Source organism: Zalophus californianus, chromosome 8, assembly GCF_009762305.2.
Source record: "Zalophus californianus isolate mZalCal1 chromosome 8, mZalCal1.pri.v2, whole genome shotgun sequence".
Classification (NCBI taxonomy): domain Eukaryota; kingdom Metazoa; phylum Chordata; class Mammalia; order Carnivora; family Otariidae; genus Zalophus; species Zalophus californianus.
The window spans coordinates 22,973,987-22,997,193 of NC_045602.1; the positions used below are offsets into that span (position 1 = coordinate 22,973,987).

Consider the following 23,207-nt stretch of genomic DNA (forward strand, 5'->3'; position numbering starts at 1 on the left):
TAGAAGGGTGAACAAGTAAGTAGGAACATCATATTTCAGAGGCCTTAAATGCTAGTTTGAAAGGTTTGCCCTTATTCCATTTGACATTAGCGAATCATTGGCATTTTTTGAACTAGAAAGTTTTGGGGCAAAGTTGTACTTTAAGAACATTTACTTGGTGATAGTACATATCACGGGCTGGAGGGAAACTTGTATCAGGAGACCATTTAAAAGGGTACGGTAATAATTGAATTCTTCTAGTCTGTCAACTATTAACAGAATTTTTTCTTTGATCTTTAGTGGCTAGCATAGTGGCTAGCGCAGGGTTCAGTTTCTTTTTCATTGGATGCATGAGTGTATGCACTAGGTCATCTGGGCCTGGATAGAGCTGTTAGCAGTGGGAAGTACCCTTATGAGAAACGTTTTGGAGGAAGAACTGAGATGACTTGTTTTCTAAGAGTATAAAGGGTGTGAGTAAGGTCAAAGAGGACACTAAAGTCACAGCATGGGAGATTAAGGAATCCCTAGAAATAGGGAAATCAGCTAGGGGAAGAGAGGAGTGGGAAAAGGGACATTCATGAGCATGTTTTTAAGACTTGCTGAATTTAACATTGAAATACATAGTATGTAGTTGGAGGAAGAAAGGCTCAGATGAGAACTGAAGTCTGAGTGTATCAATTTGGATATCACTATGAAGATACTGTTTGGGCAGGAAAAATGATTGGATTGATAGAATTGTTGGGCATGTACACATGCATACATACTCTTAAACGCTAGAACCCAATATGTGTGTTTGTCGATATACTAATCTGCTGGTTGGTATTAGCAGAATGATGAGTACTGCTTCTTGGGGTGAGCAGAGGGAAAAAAAAGAGCTAAAGAAGGAGACAGGAAAGGAACAGAGGTGGAAGAACTTAACAACACAAATTTGCTAAGGAGACTTTGTAATTTGTCTTGTGTTTCAAGATGGTATTAGTAATGACTAGTAGTACTCCCATATCACTTACTAAGTGCTTAGTGTGCCAGACACTGTGATAGGCATGCTATCTTTATTTATCCTCATATCAAATCTGTGATATCACTACTATTAGATCCTCTTTTACTGATAAACTGAAGTCTAAAGAAGTTAAAATTTGCCCAAGATGAGTTGAGCTAATAAATAATTAGGATAATTGTGGATATAAACCTGACTTTTTTTTTTTGACTCCAAGCCAAATATTCTTTCCATTATACCAAAGGTTTGTATGTTTAATTTCTTCAAGATAAGGTCTTTATCTTTAGAGAAATAGTTCCCAGTAAAGGTTTATTAATGAGCAGGCAGTGATTGAACAGTCATATTTCCTATAGAAAAATCAACACGTACTTTGGATGTGGCTGCTTTTCTACGTGGGTATTTATATTTATAGTGTGGTAGGGAGATAAAACTTTTTTGATTGCATGTTGTGGATATTTATTTTGTTTTTAAAGATTTCATTTATTCATTTTAGAGAGAGAGAGCGTGAAAGAGGGGGGGGCAGCAGAAGTGGAGGGAGAAGTGGAGGGGAAAAGAATACCAAGCAGACTCCACACCCAGTGTGGAGCCCTATGGGTGGGGGCTCAATCTCATGACCTTGAGACCACGATCTGAGTCGAAATCAAGAGTCGGATGCTTAACCGATTGAGCCACCCAGGTGCTCATGTGGATATTAATTTAAAAGATGGTATCAGTTCTTTCATTTGAGGAATTAATCATTCAGAGAGCGCTTTTCAGATTTTTTGTTAAACAAATATAAACTTCTTTTAGAAGTGTTTCTGATGCATGTCTCAAAACATTCATAAATTAGTAAGGAAATAATAAGGGCCTGATGTTTTCTTTTCTTTCAGGGGATATCATTTTCAATGCCCAATACCCAGAGCTGCCCCCTGATTTCATCTTTGGAGAAGATGCTGAATTCCTGCCAGATCCCTCGGCTCTGCATGTGAGTACTGCACGCTCATTTCGGATGATCTTTATTTGTTGAAGAAAAATAAAATTAGCTTCTGACAATTGCTTGACAGATAAATTTGCCGAACATGTGGGGTTTTTTCCACCCCTTTTTTCTCTGTCCTCTGAAATCAGTACAGCTCTTCATGTGCCAAAATAGTTTAAAGAAAAGATTTTTTTTTCAATTGCAGTTTTACTTTCAGACTATTTTGAATTAAAATCTCTAGCATATTGGTTAAAATATTTTTACTTCAGCTTAAAGAGACATGTTGAAGACATTTCTTTATTTTAATTTAATACATGCCTGCAATCATTTTTCTAATGTTTACTAACACTTCATCACAGAGTTTGTTAGGGGAGTGTTTCTTGGCTCTTGAAAAGAGGCCTTTTTTGTATAGAAGTGAAAGTGGCCAGTGTGGACTTGTGCCCATATTATCTCAGTATTATTATCAGAAGGTTAAAGACCAGATTAAGTTGTTCTTTATTAAGCAAAACCAAAAACTTTATAGTTAAAGTAACATGTTTCTGGGGTTAAAGCAGGGAAAGGAGTGGTGGTACTCGTCAGAGCACATGTGGTTTACATAAAAAATTGTGTGTTTCACATTGCTGGTGGAGAAAAACATGTGCCATTTTGTTTAAAAGGTCTGACCAGACAAAATATCTCTTTATTTCCCTTCTCAAGTTCAATTTTGCTATGATGCCTATACTATAGTTCAAAACTATGTTCTTTGTTTTGTTTTTTGGACATTTTTTTTTGGTCTCTAGAGTTTTGTAATTAAAAATTTTGATGACTAACTGGGAAATCTTGCCCCCCTCCCTTTTTAAAAAGGGAAGTGTTAAACAGGAAGTGTCAACCAAACCTAAAGAATGATCTTAAATTTTAGAACACAGCTGTAAAAATGCAATTGGCAAAAATAGGATGGGTTTGTTGCAAAATTTCTAATAATTACACTCAAACTGTTAGTTGATTTTTAAAAATTTGTAGCTTAAGCATGTTTCCTTTAGATGCTGTGTGTTACATATTCACCCCTTATTGAAGCTGAGGGGCTTACCTGGAGAAAATGAGGAAGAAATATCTCTACAGACCTCTTCCGTGGTAAAGACGTCAGTGGAGGGTAGCATTTGCTAAATGCCAAAGATGTATTATAGGCTAAGTGCGCCAGGAATTTAAAGAAAGTTGTCAGAAAAGGCTCTGTAGTAGAGGTGAGACTTGGACTCATTCTTGAAGAATGGAGCCCAAGTGGGGAGTATGGCAGATAGAATTTCAAGTGGCGGGGAGGAGTGACAGAAACAAATGAAATGTGTAATGTATTACAGAAGAAGGTACTGACAGGTTTGCTGAAGTGTAAGTTAATATAAGGAAGGGCTAGGAAAGGTTGGAAAGGGAAATTGGACTAAGATTGTGAAGAACATTGAATTCTCGGTTAAGAGCCACAGAAAGAGATGATAATTGGAGAATCGTGTCACAGCAATGTGGTCAACATCATGGATTAAAGAAAGATTGAGGACCGGAATTGAGGACTGTTGCAAAAATCCGGGGGAGGGAGAAGGAAGGGGCTTTGAGCTAGGATGACACAAGAAGAGGAATACTATGAAGGAAAGGATAAGAAATGTATTTACAACTTCTTTTTTTTTTTTTTTTTTTTTGGAATTGCCTTTAAAATTTGCAAGGCACATTTTCAATGGTGATAAGTATTGTGAGAGCATAGAATTTAAAAGCCAAAAAGGACTTTGAGGTTCAGCTTATTCCACTTTTCTATTTTAGTATTGAGAAAATTGACCTAGAATTATATAATTGTGCCAGAGTTGATATTATAACTCCACTCTTCTGATATTTAGTCCCTGAGAGAAATTTCCGCAGATGTTTTTGGGATTAGCTGAAGAGGGACAGACAAAACAAAACAAAAAAAACAAAAAAACCCCAAAACACTGTATCTAAGAGAAAGATTACCAATCTAGGGGAATACTTTCTCTTTAGGGGTAGTCAATCTGAGCACTCAGCTAGGCTACCCAGTACTTCTCCATAGACCAGTGGTTTGGGCAAGCCTAGTAAAGCAACCAGGGTACACCCTCCACCAGCTGGTGAGGTCCTCCCAGCCCTAGAGGTGCCCTTGATGCTCATTGTCATCTGGCTAAAACATTAGGACAGGGTACATGTCCGCAGACATTTCTCTGAGCATAGCATGCCTCTGAAGGAGTTTTCCCTCAGCAGTTAACAGGCTATGGTTTAATTCTTCAATTCGGTTCAGCCTTTTTTCTTTCCTTCCTGAAATGCACAGAGCACATTCACTAATAACCTGATTAGTCCATTTTGGTTCTGAATGAAGGAGGGATTCCATGTTTCATCACCCATGGAGTAGAGAGCAGAATGTCTAGATTTTTTGGATTTCCCCCCTGAAGTACTAACTGCAGGAGGGAATGAATATGTACCCTTAGATTCTGGGAGCGTAGTCCATAGTCCAAAGTAGTTGCTATGGCAAATATGGAATTTCCTTGACTCTTCTGGGTTTTATCTTAAAAATTAATAAAAATTACTTTGCATTTGATTCTATAATATACCTGTGCTTTTTAATAAAAAGTATATCAAGTTATAAATATTTGAGAAAAAAATGTGTCAGTTTGAGAAATACAATTTTTGAGAATATATGTGATCTTTTATTTATTCAATTTGTTTAAGCCAGCTTCTTTCTAGAAAAGGATTTGAAATAACTTACAGGATACACATAAGGTTAACAAAAATATGTGAGGTGCTCTAATCCATCAGATGAGGCCACCTCTTTCTAAACTCAAGCTCTTCATTCACAAAGATGAGTTTCATTAAGAGCTTTAAGATCCTCAGATGAATAGAAAATACTAGGTGGAGATACCAGATCCAGATAAATACAAAATAGATACCAGAGACAGGTATATCATAGATACTGGAGAATCATAAAATCATTGAGTTATAATCGTAGTTGTTCAGTGGTTCCCACTTCTGACTATTCATCAGAATAATTTAGGAAGCCTGTTAAAAATACAGATTCTTGGGGCACCTTTGTAGGGGCTTGGTCAGTTAAGCGTCTGCCTTCAGCTCAGGTCCTGATCTCGGGATCCTGGGATCGAGCCCTGCATTGGGCTCTCTGCTCAGCAGGAAGTCTACGTCTCCTTCTCCCTCTCTCTCTCAAATAAATAAATAAAATCTTAAAAAACAAAAACAAAAACCCAGATTCTTGGATCCCACTGGAATCTGAATTAGACCTGTTATGGAGCTGAAGAGTCATTAAATTCTCTGGACCACTTCTATGTATTAGTCTGTGAACTGATATTGAGAATCACTAATTGGGGCACCTGGGTGGCTCAGTCGGTTAAGCGTCTGCCTTCAGCTCAGGTTATGATCCCTGGGTCCTAGGATCAAGCCCCGCATCAGGCTCCCTGCTCAGCGGGGAGCCTGCTTCTCCCTTTCCCACTCCCCCTGCTTGTACTCTCTTTCTCTCTCTGTCAAATAAATAAATAAAATCTTTAAAAAAAAAAAAAGAATCACTAATTGAACCCGTCTTTTTTTTACATTTATTCACTTTTGTTTATTTATTTATTTATTTATTTATTTATTTATTTATTTATTTAATTTTATTATGTTAAGCTAGTCCCCATACTGTGTATCATTAGTTTTTGATGTAGTGTTCCATGATTCATTGTTTGTGTGTAACACCCAGTGCTCACGCAGTCCGTGCCCTCCTTAATGCCCATCACTGGGCTAACACATCCCCCCACTCCCCTCCCCTCTGAAACCCTCAGTTTGTTTCCCATAGTCTGTAGTCTCTCATGGTTCGTCTCTCCCTCCAATTTCCCCGCCTTCATTTTTCCCTTCCTTCTCCTAATGTCCTCCATGCTGTTCCTTATGTTCCACAAATAAGTGAAACCATATAATTGACTTTCTCTGCTGGACTTATTTCACTTAGCATCATCTCCTCCAGTCCCATCCATGTTGATGCAAATGGTGGTTATTCATCCTTTCTGATGGCTGAGTAATATTCCATTGTATATATGGACCCCATCTTCTTTATCCATTCATCTGTTGAAGGGCATCTCGGCTCCTTCCATAGTTTGGCTATTGCAGACATTGCTGCTATGAACATTGGGGTGCATGTGGCCCGTCTTTTCACTACCTATGTATCTTTGTGAGCCCATCTTTTATAGTAACATCTCTGACAGAAGGCCCACTTGTCTTTGCTTGACATTATTTCCAGTGAGGTATCATTTTTCCATTTTGGGGATGGCTCCATTTTTTTTTTTTAAATTAACAACTTTATTGAGGCATAGTTTATATGCTGTACAACCCACCCATTTGAAAGTGTATAATTCAGTGGTTTTTACTATATTCACAGAGTTGTGCAACCATCATCACCACAGTTAAATTTACATTTTTTAAATTGAGGTATAATTAACATTTTAGCATTATATTACTTTCAAATACACAACATAATGATTTGGTATTTGTATATATTATGAAATGATCACTACAGTTTCTAGTTAACATCTACCATCATCAGAGTCAAATTTAGAACATTAGCAGTCCCTGCCCCTTCCTCTCCACTCCTACCCATATCCACTCTAAGCAGTAAGTATTCTACATTCTGTCTCTGTATATTTGCCTGTTCTGGACATCTCATATAAGTGGAATCATACCATATGTGGTCCTTTGTGACTGACCAATTTCATTAACATACAGTTTTCAATGTGTCATATATCACTATTTTGTTTTTTATTGCTAAATAATATTACATTTTATGCATAAACCACATTTTATTTATCCATTGTCAGTTGATGGACATTTGGGTTGTTTTCATGTTTTGGCGATTATAAATACTGTTGTTGTGTAGGCATGTTTTAATTTTTCTTAGATATATCCCTGGGAATGGAATTGCAGGGTCAGATGGTAACTATGTTTGGCTTTTTGAGGAACTCCCAGACTGTTTTCCAAAGTGGCTATACTGTTTTACATCCCTGCCAGCATATAAGTGTTCCAGTTTCTCCACACCCTCACCAACACTTGTTATTATCTGTCTTTTTGATTATAGCCTATGAAGCGGTATCTCTTTGTGGTTTTGGTTTGTATTTCCCTGATGGCTAGTGATGTTTTGCATATTTTCATGTGCTTATTGGCTGTTTTTATTTCTTCTTTGGAGAAATGTCTATTCAAAGCCCTTGCTCTTTCTTATACTGGGTTATTTGCCTTTTATTGTTGAGGTATAAGAGTTCTTTGTATATTGTATCTCTGTATATGTCAGCATTTTCTTCAATTCCTTGGATTGTCTTTTCACTTCTAGGTAGTATTGTTTGAAGGACAAAAGTTTAACTTATCTATATTTTATTTTGCATATGCTTCTGATTTCATATCTAAGAAATCATTGCCTAGTCCAAGGTTATGAAGTCTTGCTATTATCTTTCCTTAAAAACTTCTATAATTTTTGCTCTTACTTTTAGGTATTTGGTCTGTTTTGGGTTAATTTTTGTATATGGTGTGAGGTAGGAGCCCCACTGCATTTTTTTTTTAAGACATTTATATATTTTAGGGAGAGAGGGAGAGAGAGAGAGAGAGAGAGAGTGCATGGAGAGGCAGAGGGAGAGGGAGAAAGAGAGAAGCAGACTCCCCACTGAGCTCAGAGCCTGACGTGGGGCTTGATCCCACGACCCATGAGATCATTACCTGAACCGAAACAAGAGTTGGGCATTTAACTAACTGAGCCACCCAGGTACCCCCCACTTCATTATTTTATAAGTGGAGATCCAGATGTCTAAACATAATTTATTGGAAAGACTATTTTTTCCTTATTGAGTTGTCTTAGCATTCTTGTTGAAACTCAGTTGACTATAAATGTGAGGGTGTATTTTGGACTGTCAATTCTATTTGATCTATCTTTTAACCTTATACCAATACCACAGTCTTGATTGCTGTGACTTTGTAATAAGTTTTGAGACGGGGAAGTGTGAGTTTTCCAACTTTGTTCTTTTCCAAGACTGTTTTGACTATTGTGGGTCCCTTGTATTCCTTAGGATCAGCTTGTCAATTTCTGCCAAGAATCCAGCTGGGATTTTGATAGGAATTGCATTCAGTCTGTAGCTTCAGCTAGAGATTTGCTATTCACCATTTTCATTCACTGCCTGGAACTCTCTTCCCCTGTTTATCTGAATGGCTTGCTTTCCTCCTCTCTTCAAATGTCATTGTATCAGAGAGGCCTTTCTTGGTGTCCCTATACAAAATAGTGGTAACACCCTCCCCATTACTCTCTCATTTTTTTATCATGCTTTGTTTTCTTCATTACACTTACCACTATTTGATAAATTTTTCCTTGCTTATTTGGTATCTCTCTGCCAGGGTGACCAATGGCCCTGGTTTGCCTGAGGCTGATGGGTTTTCTGGGATGTAGTACCTTCAGTGTTGAAACTGGATACTCCCAGGTAAATTGAGATGGAAGGTAACCCTTGTTTCTTCATTGGAATGGAAGCCTCATGAGAGAATGAATTTGTTTTGTTCCCTGCTATGTCCTAGTAACTAGAAGAGGGCCTGGTGTCCTAGGAAGTAGAAGAGGGCTGCACAATACATATTTGTTAGGTGATCAGGTTTCCTTTAAGGTTGTGTATTTCTTAAGGGACTTGCTGGTTTCCAAGACTAGAAAATATATTTTAGATGAAAATTTCAAAATAGGAGAGATTCAGTTTTAGAAAAACTGGGAGATAAAAATCAGTTAACAGAATCTCCAAAGCAGTGATTTTCAGCCTTAGTTTTGCAATGCCCTGTGGTATATTTGGCTACCTCAAAGGGCATTGTGAAATTCTTTTCCCCAAAAGTAATAGTGATAATTCACTTTAATTTAAAATAAAATTGCATAAAGGAGGAAGGGTGGTTCATAAATTTAAATGAGGAGGACATGTTGCAATTATAGCAGAATTGGAAACCACTGATATCTGACTTCCTAGTTTGAAGAAGGTGCGGGCGATTTGGGGTTTGGTACAGGCATCTTCAGGGTCGGAGTCTAATGCTACTAGTTCCTTCACTGATTCTGTTCTGCTCATATGGAATATAAGCGGAGAAGGAAGTGTTATGCTGACACCTTGTCACTTCTCCTGCCCTGCTCTTCACTGTGTTACCTCCAGAAGGACATCTTTTGAATGTGTCCTTGTAAAACAGTGCCTGTCCCCTGTGTTCATGAAATATATGTGATGATTGCACTTTGCTGAGATGGACTGCATGGCCCGCTGCTGAAAAATGCCAGCCAGGTGTGTGGTGCTCCTGTTCCTAGGTACTTCCCTGTGCCGTGGCCTACAATACATTTTAAAGCAGAATTCTCTGTCATTTCTCCCGGCGAGCAGGGAGCCCGATGCGGGGCTCGATCCCAGGACCCTGGGATCATGACCTGAGCCGAAGGCAGCCGCTTAACGACTGAGCCAGCCTGGCGCCTGGCGCCCCAAAAGTTATGAACTACTTAAGGGGTAGAAGAGAGCTCTAAAGAATGCAAGCATAGCAGTTGCAGAGAGGAGCTGCTCAGCCACAGAGTAGCTGAGAGAAAGGACCCAAGAGGGAACAAACTCGGAAGGCCCCAAGCTCCTTGTTGGAGTGGGTGTGGCTGCAGCCCACTGGGCGTTGGGGGTGCTGCAGGCCAGAACTGGTGTGGCCTACTGGGTACTGGTGGGCCAGTGGGGCTGGGTGCCAGCAAGCAGGCTGGAGGGGAGCACTACCGGGTCTCCTGTATGCCGCAGGCGGTTGCCCCGTAGGAGCAGCTATGAAAAGTACGTCAGAAGCAGGAGAAGCTGCTGCTCAGTCTGTCAGGCCTTGCACTGCCCCTCCATCACGTTCTTTTCGACAAGCGAAACACTGCACCGGCTGGTGAAGGAGAAGTGTTTGCAGGGTCCAGTCCCGGTTCATAAACAGGACAAAGAAGAGGAGATTTGGAATCAGTGAATAACTAGCACAACTAGATAACGTCAGACTTATCTTTCAGTTTATTGTTTTCTGTGGTGTCTAATCTGCTGTTAAATCTATCTAATGAGTTCTTAATTTTAGGTCCTGTGTTTTTCAGTTCCATAGTTCTTTGGTGAATTTATCTTTTCATCTATAGTTTTCTCCATTTTATCGTACATGCTAAACATATTTAGTTTCAAGTCCTTGTGAGCCAGTTCTAAAGATTTTTTTTTTAATTTATTGAGAGAGAGAGAGAATGGTAGAGAGAGAGCATGGCAAGGAGGAGGGTCAGAGGGAGAAGCAGACTCCCCGCTGAGCAGGGAGCCTGATGCGGGACTCGATCCTGAGACTCCAGGATCATGACCTGAACTGAAGGCGGTCGCTTAACCAACCCAGACACCCAGGCACCCTTGTGAGCCAGTTCTAATACTTGGAATATCTTTGGGCCTATTTATTTTGACTGCTTTTTTCTTTGGTTATCAGTCACGTGGTTCTGTATTTGGCGTTTCTCATAGTTTTGAGTGAATGTCAGACATTCCTCTTAAAAAAAGAAACTGTAGAGGCTTCAGATGATGCATTCGTCTTATAGAGAGAGGGTTCATGGTCTCCTCTCATATGCAGAGAGTGTTGGTCGATCACCTTAATGCAGATGGGGGCTTTGCTGGGTTGAGGCTGGCTTGTGTCTTTGGTAAGGGTCATCTACCTGTGGTTCACTACGATTTCCAAGGCAGTGTTTTTCAGGGTTTTTTTCTGAAGGTCTGGAGTGGCCAGTGTTCCTAGCATGTTTAAGTGCCTTGGCCTATAAAATATTATAAAGAATTCCACATCATTTATCAAATATTCAAACACCCAAACAACATGGATCGTTGCCCTGATAGATTCAAAATCCTAAATTTTATATTGCAAGACTGCTGATAGCTCTGCTCTGCTTTTCAGAGGTCCTTGCTTAAATTTTAGCTTCTTGCCCATGGGCTGCCCCAGAATTGATCAGATTGTCTTGAGGGTAACTGGATACATATTTGAGGCCTCTTGAGACTCTGCCAAAAGTTCTAGTGATTTTTCTGAGTCCAGCAGCAGCTTTGTGAGTGTGCAGAGCCTGGATTCTCAGCCTCCTCCTGTGCCTGGAATTTGCAAATGTCCCTAGGGTAAAAGCAGAAGTCAATTGTCTTACATTTTTGAGAACACACAATTTTAGTCTTTACTTTCATAGCAAAAACAGAAAAAACTTTAGTGGACCATAAACTACTACTCGCTTTCGAGCGCCTGGGTGGCTTAGTTGATTAAGTGTCTGCCTTTGACTCAGGGTCCTGGGATCAAGTCCTGCATCGGGCTCCCTGCTCAGCAGGGAGTCTGCTTCTCTCTCTGCCCCACCTGCTGTGCACGGGCGTTCTCTCTCTCTTTTGCAAAAATAAATAAAATCTTTAAAAAGAATACGACTCGCTTTGTTGGCAAGAACGCAGAATTAATAAAAATTATTAATAAAAATGTGTGATGTTCATAAAAATATTCAGTAGCATTAATAAAATGTTTGAAAACAGTGTACTTCCTTTTTTATGAAAACCTAGAATTTTAAGTTCCAGTAGATTTTTCTAAGGTAGAAATAAGGGTAAACATTATTTAGAGGTGACATCTCTAGTTCTCTTGAATTGAATGCAACTTGGATTCAAAGGATGCATCAGTGTATGATCCAAGTGAACATGAGAAAGTTAGTAGAAATTTTGATGCAAAATTGGTTTATGTGCTGATGAATTAAAAACTCTGTTTGTACTTCTACCATTATTTGTTTTTACTTATCAACAGTGGAACCATTTTATGAGGTAGGAAGAAAGTCGATGTTGTTATTCTTTGTAAAATGTACTTCCTAAGGGGAGATAGTAGAAGGCCCTGGTTTAAAGACAATGATTTATGATTTCATCTATTTTTGCAAAGGTGTTGGCTCTTACAACCAGTTGTAGATTAAGGAGAGGAGTATAATATATACACGTGTGTATACACACATATACTTTTGAAGGCATGTGTTATAAACAAGGCTTTAAAAGCACAGTTGTAGAAAAACAGAACATCTTGAAAGTACAAACAAGGGACATTTAAAACGTTCACTCTCATAAGACAAATGAAAAAAAAGGCAAACCAAGTTATTTTTTGAAATCCAATGGCAAATATAACATTTAGCAGATGTTACCAGTTTTGATTTACTCAATTGAATTTGTAAAAATGCTTTTGGGAAAATGAGGTACAGAGTTGCATGTGAAGCATTTCAGCTCAAGAATTTGCTTATCCAGAGGAGTTAATGATCCACTTTTGGATTGTTCATTGTCTTTGGTTGGTTGTCTCTCTTTGTCATCCTCTCTTTATCACTTCCTCTCCTCTCCTGCATTCTCCCCAAAGAGTTGGGTTTAAAAATTATGATAATGTATTTTTATTACTAATCACTTAAAATATAGGCAAGTGCCAAGAAAATAAATCAGTCGCACACAGTTTAGAGATGAGTATGGTTACCATGTTAATGTATTTACTCCCAATGTTCTGTCTGTGTCATATGCACATATGTCCTCTATAGTTGTCACTATTTGTTTTTACTTTATATATTATCATAAACATGTCTCCGATGACATTACAGATTCATCGGAAGCAGCTTTTAAGATTGGCTTCTATATTTTTGACCTGATGGTTAATGCTTCCCCAGGCAAATAAAAGCTATATCTCAAACCAGTCCTTTTTCTTTATTTTTAAATTTGTTTCTCATAAAAAACAAACAAACAAACCATGAGTGGCATTTAAGACTGTTAACTAAGTGAAATGGTGATAATTTGTGAATTCTTAATAACTAATAGTTGGTTATGGTTAATAACTTACTAAAAACAGTCTTAATTCATCATCATAAGTCTGATGTCTGTGAACAGAGATTCTACCCATGTGTCTCTAAGAAAATAAGGGTGGCATGAAATTTTAGTTAAAACAACATCAGACTTGCTTTTGGCTAGTGTACATATAGCGTTGAGTAGGAGATGAAAAACTCTACCTTTCAAGAGGACCTTGGTTTATTTGGAGAAATAGGACTTAAATGTAAAAAAGAGAAATATTGTAGCAAATGGCAGTATGTTGTCATGGCACCTTCTACTACCTCTGGAGTCACTACTGTTTGGTGTAATAATGTTTGTCTTTTCCCAGAGCACCTTGAAGCAGAGACCATATCTTACTCATCTTTAATTTCCCCAGCACTTAGTTGTGGTATAGGTACTTAGTAGGCACACACTAGCGTTCTTTTTTTTAATGAGTGAATATGCTCAGTACCACAGTAATGGCACAGGAGTTCTGATGAAGTGGTCATTACTGAGTCTGTGGTGATCTGAGGCTTCATGGCGGAGGGAGAGTTTTAGCTGGGTCTTCAAGCAGGGCTAGGATTTAGGAGATGAAAGAGGGGATGGCAGTGTAGGTAGGGAGACAGAGCTTACAGAGAAGCATCACAAACCGAGGATAGCATATCGGAAGCACTGAGCGAACTGGTTTTGTTGGAGGAGAGTTTGTATAGGCAAACATTAGAAAATGCAGTTACAGAAGATTGAGGTAAAATCGTTAAGGGGTTTGGAATACAAAGCTAAGGATTATTCATTACTAGTTTAGGCTCTGATTTTAAAAAACCACTGCAGCCTTAGATTTTGTTTTCCTTTTTTAAAGGATGGCTTACCAAGACACTGAAGCTTTTGTGAGGTGTTCATGATCTGAAGATAATATTTTTTCCCCCTGTGGTATTGAGGATTACAGAAATTTTTGGTACCTTTACTTTTTAGCCACCTGCTGCAAAGTACACTTCTGGAAATAGTTAAGAACTTCACGTGTGCACATTAGTTTTTTTCAGAGGAGTCAAATTTTTATTATATATATATATATTTTAAAGATTTTATTTATTTATTTGACAGAGAGAGACACAGCGAGAGAGGGAACAGAAGCAGGGGGAGTGGGAGAGGGAGAAGGAGGCTACCCGCCTAGCAGGGAGCCCAGTGTGGGGCTCGATCCCAGGACCGGACCCTGGGATCATGACCTGAGCTGAAGGCAGATGCTTCACGACTGAGCCACCCAGGTGCCCCTTATTATATATTTTTAAAGAAAAATGTTCAGTTAATTGTTGATTATATTCCTTTAGAATCTGCAAATTGGTAAGTTTACATTCTCCACTTGTTTCAAAGCCTGGTCTTACAACTAGCTTACTTTGTATACTTTGGGTATATAGGGCCTGATGAGTGAATAAGCTTTACTAAGCTTTAAATTTTAGAACTTTTAGTTTTAGAATTTTTAGGTTTAGATGTACAGAATTACTGCAAAGATAGTACAGAGTGTTCCTGTGTACTCCACATTTGGTTTTGCCTGTCGTTAACCTCCTACCTTACTGTGATTCATATGTGAACATGAATGAGCCAGTATTGATAACATTATTATTAACTAAAACCCATACTTCATTCTGAGTTTTTTTTCTATTATTCTTTTTCTGTCCAGGATCCCATCCAAGATAGCACGTTACATTTAATCCTCATGACTGCTTAGGCTCCTTGTAGGTTGTGGCAGTTTCTGACTTTCCTTGATTTTGATGACCTTGACAATTTGGAGGAGTACTGGTCAGCTCTATTGATTACTGGGTGGATTATGCTGGCCAAGGTACTTAGTATTATGCATATACTTAATTGATAAAACTGTTAATATTAGTACCAATTTCACAATGCTCTTGTAGGAATCAAGAAAGTAACATTTGAATGGAAAAATGGAAATAAAACTGGAGGTGTGGAAACCAAAATGACCATGGGCAACATATAATCATAACTCCAGAGGGCTTAGCAAATATTTGTATTTTTCAAATAAGTACTCTTATTTTCCTATATAACTTGAAGCAGCTTATTTTGATTTTTGAGTTTACATTTAAACTCATATAAATGTGAGATTTTGTACTTAGAGAAAGTCTTTAGGCTTGGGACTATTTTGCTGTATTTGGGTTATCTGCGGGGATGGGAACATTAAAAAGGAAAAAAGCCTTATAAATTTGAACCTGATTCTAATGTATGCTTTCTCCAACATTTTCAAAAAGCTAAAAAAAAAAAACAACAAAAAAAAAACCCTCTTAGCCATTTAAAAACATTTTTCAGAGAAATTATCTGCATCCGGCTGAGAATTTTATGCCAAACTGCAGCCCCCACACAAGCTTTGGAGAGCCAAGAAATTTAAACCTGCAAAGTGTCAGCTCAGCCCTTACGCTGGTCTGATGTAATCACTTAACCACAGCATGACTTGTAGCCTTGAACTGACAATGACTCAGGTGACCTCGTATACATTAAAAAAATGTTTTTAAATGGTTGGGATTGTGAAAATACCATAGAAGCACAATATTATTATAAGCAAAACATTCAACACAGTTAATGCAGTTTCTTGACTGTATTTCAGGAACATTTATGAAGAAGCCATATTGAAAAGTAAAAAGTCTGGATTATTATAGATTTTTTAAAAGAAAGGCAGATAATTACTTCACAGAAATCATCACTCATTTTAAATCAAAGGGGCCCTTTAGGAGATTTGAAAAAATTAATTGGTAGGACTAATGATTAGTATAAAAATTGTATATAATTTGTGTGTTTTTAAAGGTACATTTTAAAAGGATTTATTCATTTTATTGATTTGGAGTTGTTTGCAAGGTTAACATGAATGTTAGCTCAGTCAGCCCCTGGAGGAATTATTTTAAAAATGCAGTGTGTCCCAAGGAAGTTTGAGTTTAATTTAAAAACTAACTTATTATGTTAAAAGTGTAAGTTAATGATTTGTTTTACTTTCAGCCCCTACCTAGGTACTACTCCTGAGCCCAAATTCACTAAATCCACTCACATTAAGTTAAAAGTATTTTAAAGTCAGGAAAAGATGAAATAACTATTTCAAACATTTGAGTTTGTATGTTTATATTGATACATGAATAGAACTGAATAGAAATAATTTTGAGATATCAGCTATAGATTTATGTTGTAAATGTATCTTTTCTAATTCATAGTGAATAAATCATGGTACCCTTAATATATTTTTTTAAAGATTTTATTTTTTATTTACCAGAGAAAGAGAGCACAAGCAGGGGGAACGGCAGGCAGAGGGAGAAGCAGACTCCCTGCTGAACAAGGAGCCTGATGCGGGTCTCGATCCCAGGACCCTGGGATCATGGCCTGAGCCAAAGGCAGACGCTTAACTGACTGAGCCACCCAGGCATCTCCACCCTTAATATTTTTTGAATGAGAAAATCTGTAATGGTAATTTTCAAACTTTTAAGGCTAAAAGTAAACAGTTGAAATACTGTCCATTAACCTAATGACTTTAACTTCTTGAAGAGAGCCTAGGAACCATTTCTTACTTTTTGTTAGTACTTTTTTAGACCTTTTTATCTATAGCCATTTAAGTTGTAATCTAAACTTTTGTGCTCTTTTACAACATGTCCTGTGAGAATTTTTGTGTTCTAAGAAAATAATGAAGTAGATGTTTATAAAATTTAAGGTAAAGGATTAATGAAAATTTTGAAAGTTGAGAAACTTTTAGCTAGATTAAAAAGTTAAGATTAGTTGAATGGTACAGCTTTTTTTTAACTTTTAGCATCATTTTATGACTAAGTTTATAACTATCCATTTTTAGAAATCAAAGCATAATTCTTAGATACAATTTTTAGTAATCAGAGCAAAACAATGTTCCTTATAACTATAGAATTTCCTCATTTTAAAAAAACTGTGTTATGAAGAATTTCAAACATATTCAAGAGCAGTTTTGTATAACGAGACCTCCTGGGTCTATCACCTAGCTTCAAGAATTATCAACTCCCAGGCAGTCTTGTTTCATTTGTATCCACATTCACTTACCTCCTACCATATTATTATTTTTTTAAGAGTTTATTTACTTGAGAGAGAGAGAGAATGTGAGTGCGCACAAGTGAGGGGAGGGGCAGAGGGAGAGAGAGAAGCAGACTCCCTGCTGAACATGGAACCTGAGGGATTGGTGGCTTGATGCTGGGGCTTGATCCCAGGACCCTGAAATCATTACCTGAGTCAAAGTCAGATGCTTAACTGAGCCACCCATGGGCCCCTACCATATTATTTTGAAGCAAATCCCATACATTATGTCATTTCATCTCTAAATATTTTGGTATTTACTCAAAAAGATAAGGGATCTTTTATTAATTATTATTATTATTATTTTAACTTACAGTGTTTTATTAGTTTCAGGTGCACAATGTAGTGATTCAACACTTCCATACAACACCCGTGCTCATCACAAGTGCCCTTTAATCCCCATCACCTATTTAACCCATCCCCTCTGGTAACCATCAGTTTGTGGTTAGACTCTATAATTAAGAGTCTGTTTCTTGATTTGTCTCTTTTCCCCCTTTGCTTGTTAGTTGTTTCTTAAATTACACATATGAGTGAAATCATATGTATTTGTCTTTCCCTGACTTATTTTGCTTAGCATAATAGAGTCTAGCTCCATCCATGTCATTGCAAATGGCAAAATTTCATTCTTTTTTATGGCTGAATAATATTTCATTATATATACATACATATATATACACACACACCACATCTTCTTTATTCATTCATCATTTGGTGGACACTTGGGCTGCTTCCATAATTTGGCTCTTGTAAATAATGCTGCTGTAAACATAGTGGTGCAGCTATCTCTTTGAATTAGTGTTTTTGTATTCTTTAGGTAAATACCTAGTAGTGTGATTGCTGAATCATAGGGTAGTTCTATTTTTAACTTTTTGAAGAACCTCCATACCGTTTTCTAGAATGGCTGCACCAGTTTGCATTCCCACCAACATGCACGAGTGTTCCTTTTTCTTCACATCCTTGCCAACACCTGTTGTTTCTTGTGTTGTTGATTTTAGCCATTCTGACAGGTGTGAGGTGATAGGAATCTTTTGAAAGACATCACCAAAATACTATTATCTTGCCTAAAAAATTACCAGTAATTCCCTAGAATTATCCAGTAACCAGTGTTACATTTCAAATTATATGAACCAAAATCTATATATTGTGATTAATTGTTATGTCTTTTAAGTTTCTCTTAGCTGATAAGCTTTCTCCATCTTCCTTTTTTCTCCATCTGCAGTTTATGGTTGAAGAAACAGGGCCATTTGTTTTATGAAATTACCACAGACTGGATTTTGTTGATTATATGCCCATGGCATAGTTTAACATGCTCCTTTGTTCCTCTGAATTTCCTATAAATTGTAGGTATATACATGTCTCCGATTTCATGTACCTTTAACCACCTGGTCATATCACAAACAAAAAATAACCCCCAGCCCTAAAAAAAAAAAAAGAGGTTCTTAATTTTGTAACAGCCATCATAGGGACTATGTGCTTTATTTTATACATGAGAATTAGAGGCATTTTTAGTTTTTATTTAGATAATTGTGTATAATGTATGACTAAACATTAAGATCTACAGTGATACGGGTTATATAGCAAAATGAGACAAATGTGTGTGTATAGTAATTTGAAAAGAATTATCAAAAACAGCAGAAAGATTCTAAAGGGGCATTATCCTAGAGTTATTTAAGGAAGATAGCCCTTTTTACTTCAAAAACCCCTAGTGATACCACTCTTAAAAAAACACATCAGTATGGGCGCCTGGGTGGCTCAGTTGGTTAAGCGACTGCCTTCGGCTCAGGTCATGATCCTGGAGTCCCTGGATCAAGTCCCGCATCAGGCTCCCTGCTCGACAGGGAGTCTGCTTCTCCCTTGACCCTCCCCCCTCTCATGTGCTCTCTCTCTCTCTCTCAAATAAATAAATAAAATCTTAAAAAAAAACGCATCAGTATAATATATTCTCATAATAATGACCTTGATTCGTCAGGACGGGAGAACTATATTTAATGTGGCTTAGCTTTAAAGAGTAACAACCACAACTAGAGAGTCAACAGTTTGGCACTTCAAGGATTGAAGAGTTATATATCATAGTTGTAAAATGTGCTGTTGTGGTTAATCTGCAATCCCTGTTAATAATGCATGTAATATGTGCACATTGAATATAGGAGTCATATATGAAAAATTATAGACATTCTGCTTTATCAAGAATAACTGGGAAATAAAGTATACTCATTAATCAAATATTAAGACTAAAAGTTTACTGGATAAGCCATATATGGATCACCAATTCTTTTAAAATAATTGAATTTTGATAAAATACCCTTTACGCTAAAAGTAGAACATAATTGGATCTTTCTTTGATGATTCAGAAGATTTTAAGGGACTGTTTATCCCATCAGAATTATTATTATTGTTAACCTTGATTATCATTATGTTGTAGCTGCATAGTAAAGTTGGTTAATGCAGATTTCCAAAGTCATGTTAATTACCAAAGAATTATTACTGGATTAAGGAAATCTGAATGGGCTTTGTGACCGTGGTATTTACAGAGTGTCAAATAAAGAGGTGTATAGGACCCACTATGCATGGATATATATGTGTGGCTGCATACACGGGTATGTTCACCTCTGTGCACATGTCTATGTATTACCGTTAACTTTATGATGTATATTGTTAAACACACACACACACATATACTAACTTGTGACATATGCAGCCATTACCAGTACTAAGGAAGCTGCAAATTGAAGGAATTTGATCAGAATTTACCAAGAGGAAATTGGCTCCAAGGCATTATGATTTTGGCTAGAGAAGATAGTGATCCTGGCACCATATACTCTCTATTTCCTTGTGAGAGCTCCAAGATTAAATGAATTAGCTACATAGAGGCAGATGCTTGGTAGTTTTCTGGAAGCACAATTATAAGGTTTATGAAAAACAGGAAGATCAACATCTCATGCAGGTTTTTTTGAATTGGGAACTGATTTAATGTGCTATTTTGTATCCTTTAGACCTTGTCTATTGAGCCATGATAATTTGTTTTTACAACTTTTTTTTTTCAACCTTATTTTAAGTGTGCTAACCTTTGGAAAGAAATGGTATCTTGAAATGCTTTTAAGATAATATTTTTCAGACCGTTCAAACTTTTCGTGATTGCTGACTATAATTAGTCATGTTGCAATATTGTATTTTCAGAACTGCTCTTCAGTCTCCCTTGTCTGCTTCTGCTCAAAACGCAGACCAGCTTAGCTCCTAGTAGCCAGTATCTTTCTTGACCCTGGAAAAATTTTGAATCCTTTAATACATTTAACTTAGTTTATAATGAATTGAGTAGTCGTGATCATTCACTTGACAAGTGTCCATGTTGAATAGCCCATGTCCAGCCCAGTCTTTCCACAAAGATGAATGGTACTGTCTCTGTTCTCAGGCCGTTATGGTCTAATAGAGGGAAGTCAAAATGAAATAACTGGATCACGCAGATAGTGATTTATTTTACAAACATTAGTGGGCACATTGAATAGGTGAACTTTCTTTTTATCTTTCAGTTTCAGTGCCTGAGGAACTTTACCATTTATTCTGTTGCATTTTGCTTACACCAATAAACACTTTAGGTATCTACCACAAATGAAGGAACCATGAGGGAACAAAAAACATTTCTAGGAAATGCCCTAAAATCTTAATTCAGGTGTTGCAAACTCAGATGCCTGTAGGAGCCAGCCAAGTAATAAAAATGAGTGAAAAACACAGGTGTAAAGGCAGTTGTAATTGGTGGGGATTGTGACCTACTGAAGCGTGTATGCTTTGTCTAAAGATTCTAAAATAAAAAATTTGTATGGTTCAAAGAAAGCATGTCTGCAATCTGAGGCTGCCAATTTGCAACCCCTCTATAATTCCTTAATATTAATGGAAGCATCACAAAGACATTTGAGGGAAACGATGGTGATTTAAAGTTAAATACATCCAATTTAAGAATGATCACACCATGTACTAATCTATTTGGCGCTTTTCTTCTGGGGCATAGGTGACATTAAATTAGGGATGATGGGATTCTAGGAGGAGCCTGGAAGATATTACTGATCTAGGCAGGTGAGGTGATCAAGTTTAGGAGAATCATTACTGTTGGAGAAACAGGTTAGTAAGAATGATGTTGACTCCCCATTGCTGAAGACTTTTTTTTTTTTCTGGATATGGAGAGCCCTAAATTCCAGGTGATAATTATTAGAGGTAAGTCAGAGGTCTGGAGACACATTCTGTTAATACCTGGGAAATGTGTGAGGCAACTTTAATGGGAAGCTTTAGTAGATGGAGCCTTTCGCCATCATTTAGACAGTGGATCTTATGTGGAGGCCTAATGAATTTATGTGAAAGTACTTGGGTCTTTGATCTCAGTGAGAAAATTCATCAGAAAGATGATCAGATTTTCTGGGTTTCTGCCTTGCATTAGAGTGCCTGAATGCAACTCCAAAAATCACTAGGGCCAGGGAATACGTATCACTGCACGTCTGCTGAACCAGTGTCTCAGCGGGTGGGACTCGAGAATCTGCCTTTTTAAGATGCTTCCACGGTTACTCTGATGATAGCCCGGATGGGAACTCAAGCTGTAGGTAGAGAAGTTTTCATATACTTGCTGGAAGATACCAGGTTATCTTGGTCAGTGAAGATTGCATAGTAACAGCACTCTATTAAGGAAATTAAAAAAAAAATTGGTGTTTAGTGATAAAAAGAAGTCTATTCTGTTGGATGATAGTGAGTTGTCAGGAATAGAAATTGGTAGCTCAGTATATTAGAGCTTTGTTAAGGTTCTTGAGGCATTTCATTGGAGGGGTACACATGTTTACCCTAACTGAGCTCCAGGGACAGCTGTTTAGATGGTACATTTGAAACAAATGCTTTTCTTTAGTTGGCTGTGAGGGGCCGCCCAGCTTTGAAAGAACTGATGAGGAACGACTTTGGCGGCTGGAGAGGGACAGTGAGTTTAAGGAAGTAAACTGGGTAAATCGTTGTGTATTGCTAAGTTTACAAATGGTTCAAAGGCAGTCACTGGGGCTGCTCTGGGGGGGCCCTGTTTTAGTTTCTCTGGAGAGAGAAAGTGTGCAAAAGACATAAAGGCTTACTAGCCAAAGGTTCACATTTCAAGCTTGGCATAGAGCCAGGATTCGTGAGCCACCCCAGTACAGTTCGTATGTGCTGGTTAGGTTTCAGTCAGCTGGAGGAAAGGTAAAGACATCTCCTGTTTACAGGACCATAAAGCCAGAGAAGACCTGCTTTCTAAGCTCAGTACTGTGCCGAGGCTTGTCACATACAGCCCCCAGACCCATGTTAGGAACCACAGTGTTTGTTCCTTTTTCTCCTCTACACCCCTCAGCAGGACTGTTGGCTTTTATAGAAGTCTTGCTTTATTACCTGCCCCCTCCTCCAATCCAAAACCGGACTGGTATTTGAAGAGCTCTATCTTAGATGCATTTTGTCTTACGCTCATTGAGTGAATGTAATCTACAAGGGTAGCGTCTTCCATCTTTCCCTTCTTTCTTCCTTTTTATTTATTTTTCCCTTAAGAGAAATGATTGTAATCATTATTGGGTTAGTGGAAATAGATTAATCCTCTATGTAGATTTTTCTGCAAATTATATAAGGAACTACTTAACTTTTTTCTTTCAAAGAAAACATCAGGACCCACACTGAATCTATACTTTGGATTATAGGTCTCTTGAATTGTTATGTGGCCCAGTAAGAGTTCATGCACCTCTCCTTCTGTGGTTTCTCCTGAAGGAGGTAAAATGGAGATACAGTCTTATGGTGTGTTAGCACTCTTATTCTGCCTCCTCCTTCTTCCTCTTCTCCCTCTCCCTCTTTCACAGAAAGTCTGATTGAAAGTTGCTTAAACAATAAAGGGAATTCATCAGCTTATAGAACTTAAAAGACCAGAGGTGGGCTTCAGATAAGGCTTGGTCCAGTGGCTGAAATGTAATTTAAGAACCTGGTTTCTGTTTCTTTTCTTTTCTGCTCTGCCTTTCACTGTGTTGATTTTATTCTTAGTCTTCATATCCACCCAGTAGCTCAGTCCCTTTTCTTGTGAACACAGAGTTGTTACTCCAGTTCAGACTTTATATTCTCCTCCCGTGGAAAGAAAGAATGCTTTTATTTTGCAGAAATCTCAACTGATGTCTTCATTTATCTCACTGGGTAGATGCTAGGTGTGCAGGAAATGTTGATAGGGTTACGCAGTCAGCACCCATGGGGCTCGGAGTGGAGGTTCTTCCTCAAAACCTACACCTGAGAATGGGGAGCAGTGGTTTCCTAAAGGAAATCTGTGTTACCAGAAGGAGGGAAATGGATGTTGGACATCAAACAATAGATGGCTACTACATGTGGATTTAGAACAATGATGTTATATGGACCTGGGGCTAGGAGGTAGAGTTTTTAGGGAAAAGGATAAAGACAC

The 23,207-nt window shown here is 37.8% G+C and overlaps 1 protein-coding gene across 1 annotated transcript in view; it reads left to right on the forward strand.

The window, feature by feature from the left end:
• The window catches only part of BABAM2 (BRISC and BRCA1 A complex member 2), a 394,365-nt gene that overhangs the window by 84,167 nt on the left and 286,991 nt on the right, over positions 1-23,207 (forward strand). The window contains 1 exon segment of the mRNA XM_027624135.2: positions 1,843-1,937. Within this exon segment, the coding sequence (XP_027479936.2) occupies positions 1,843-1,937 (95 nt within the window).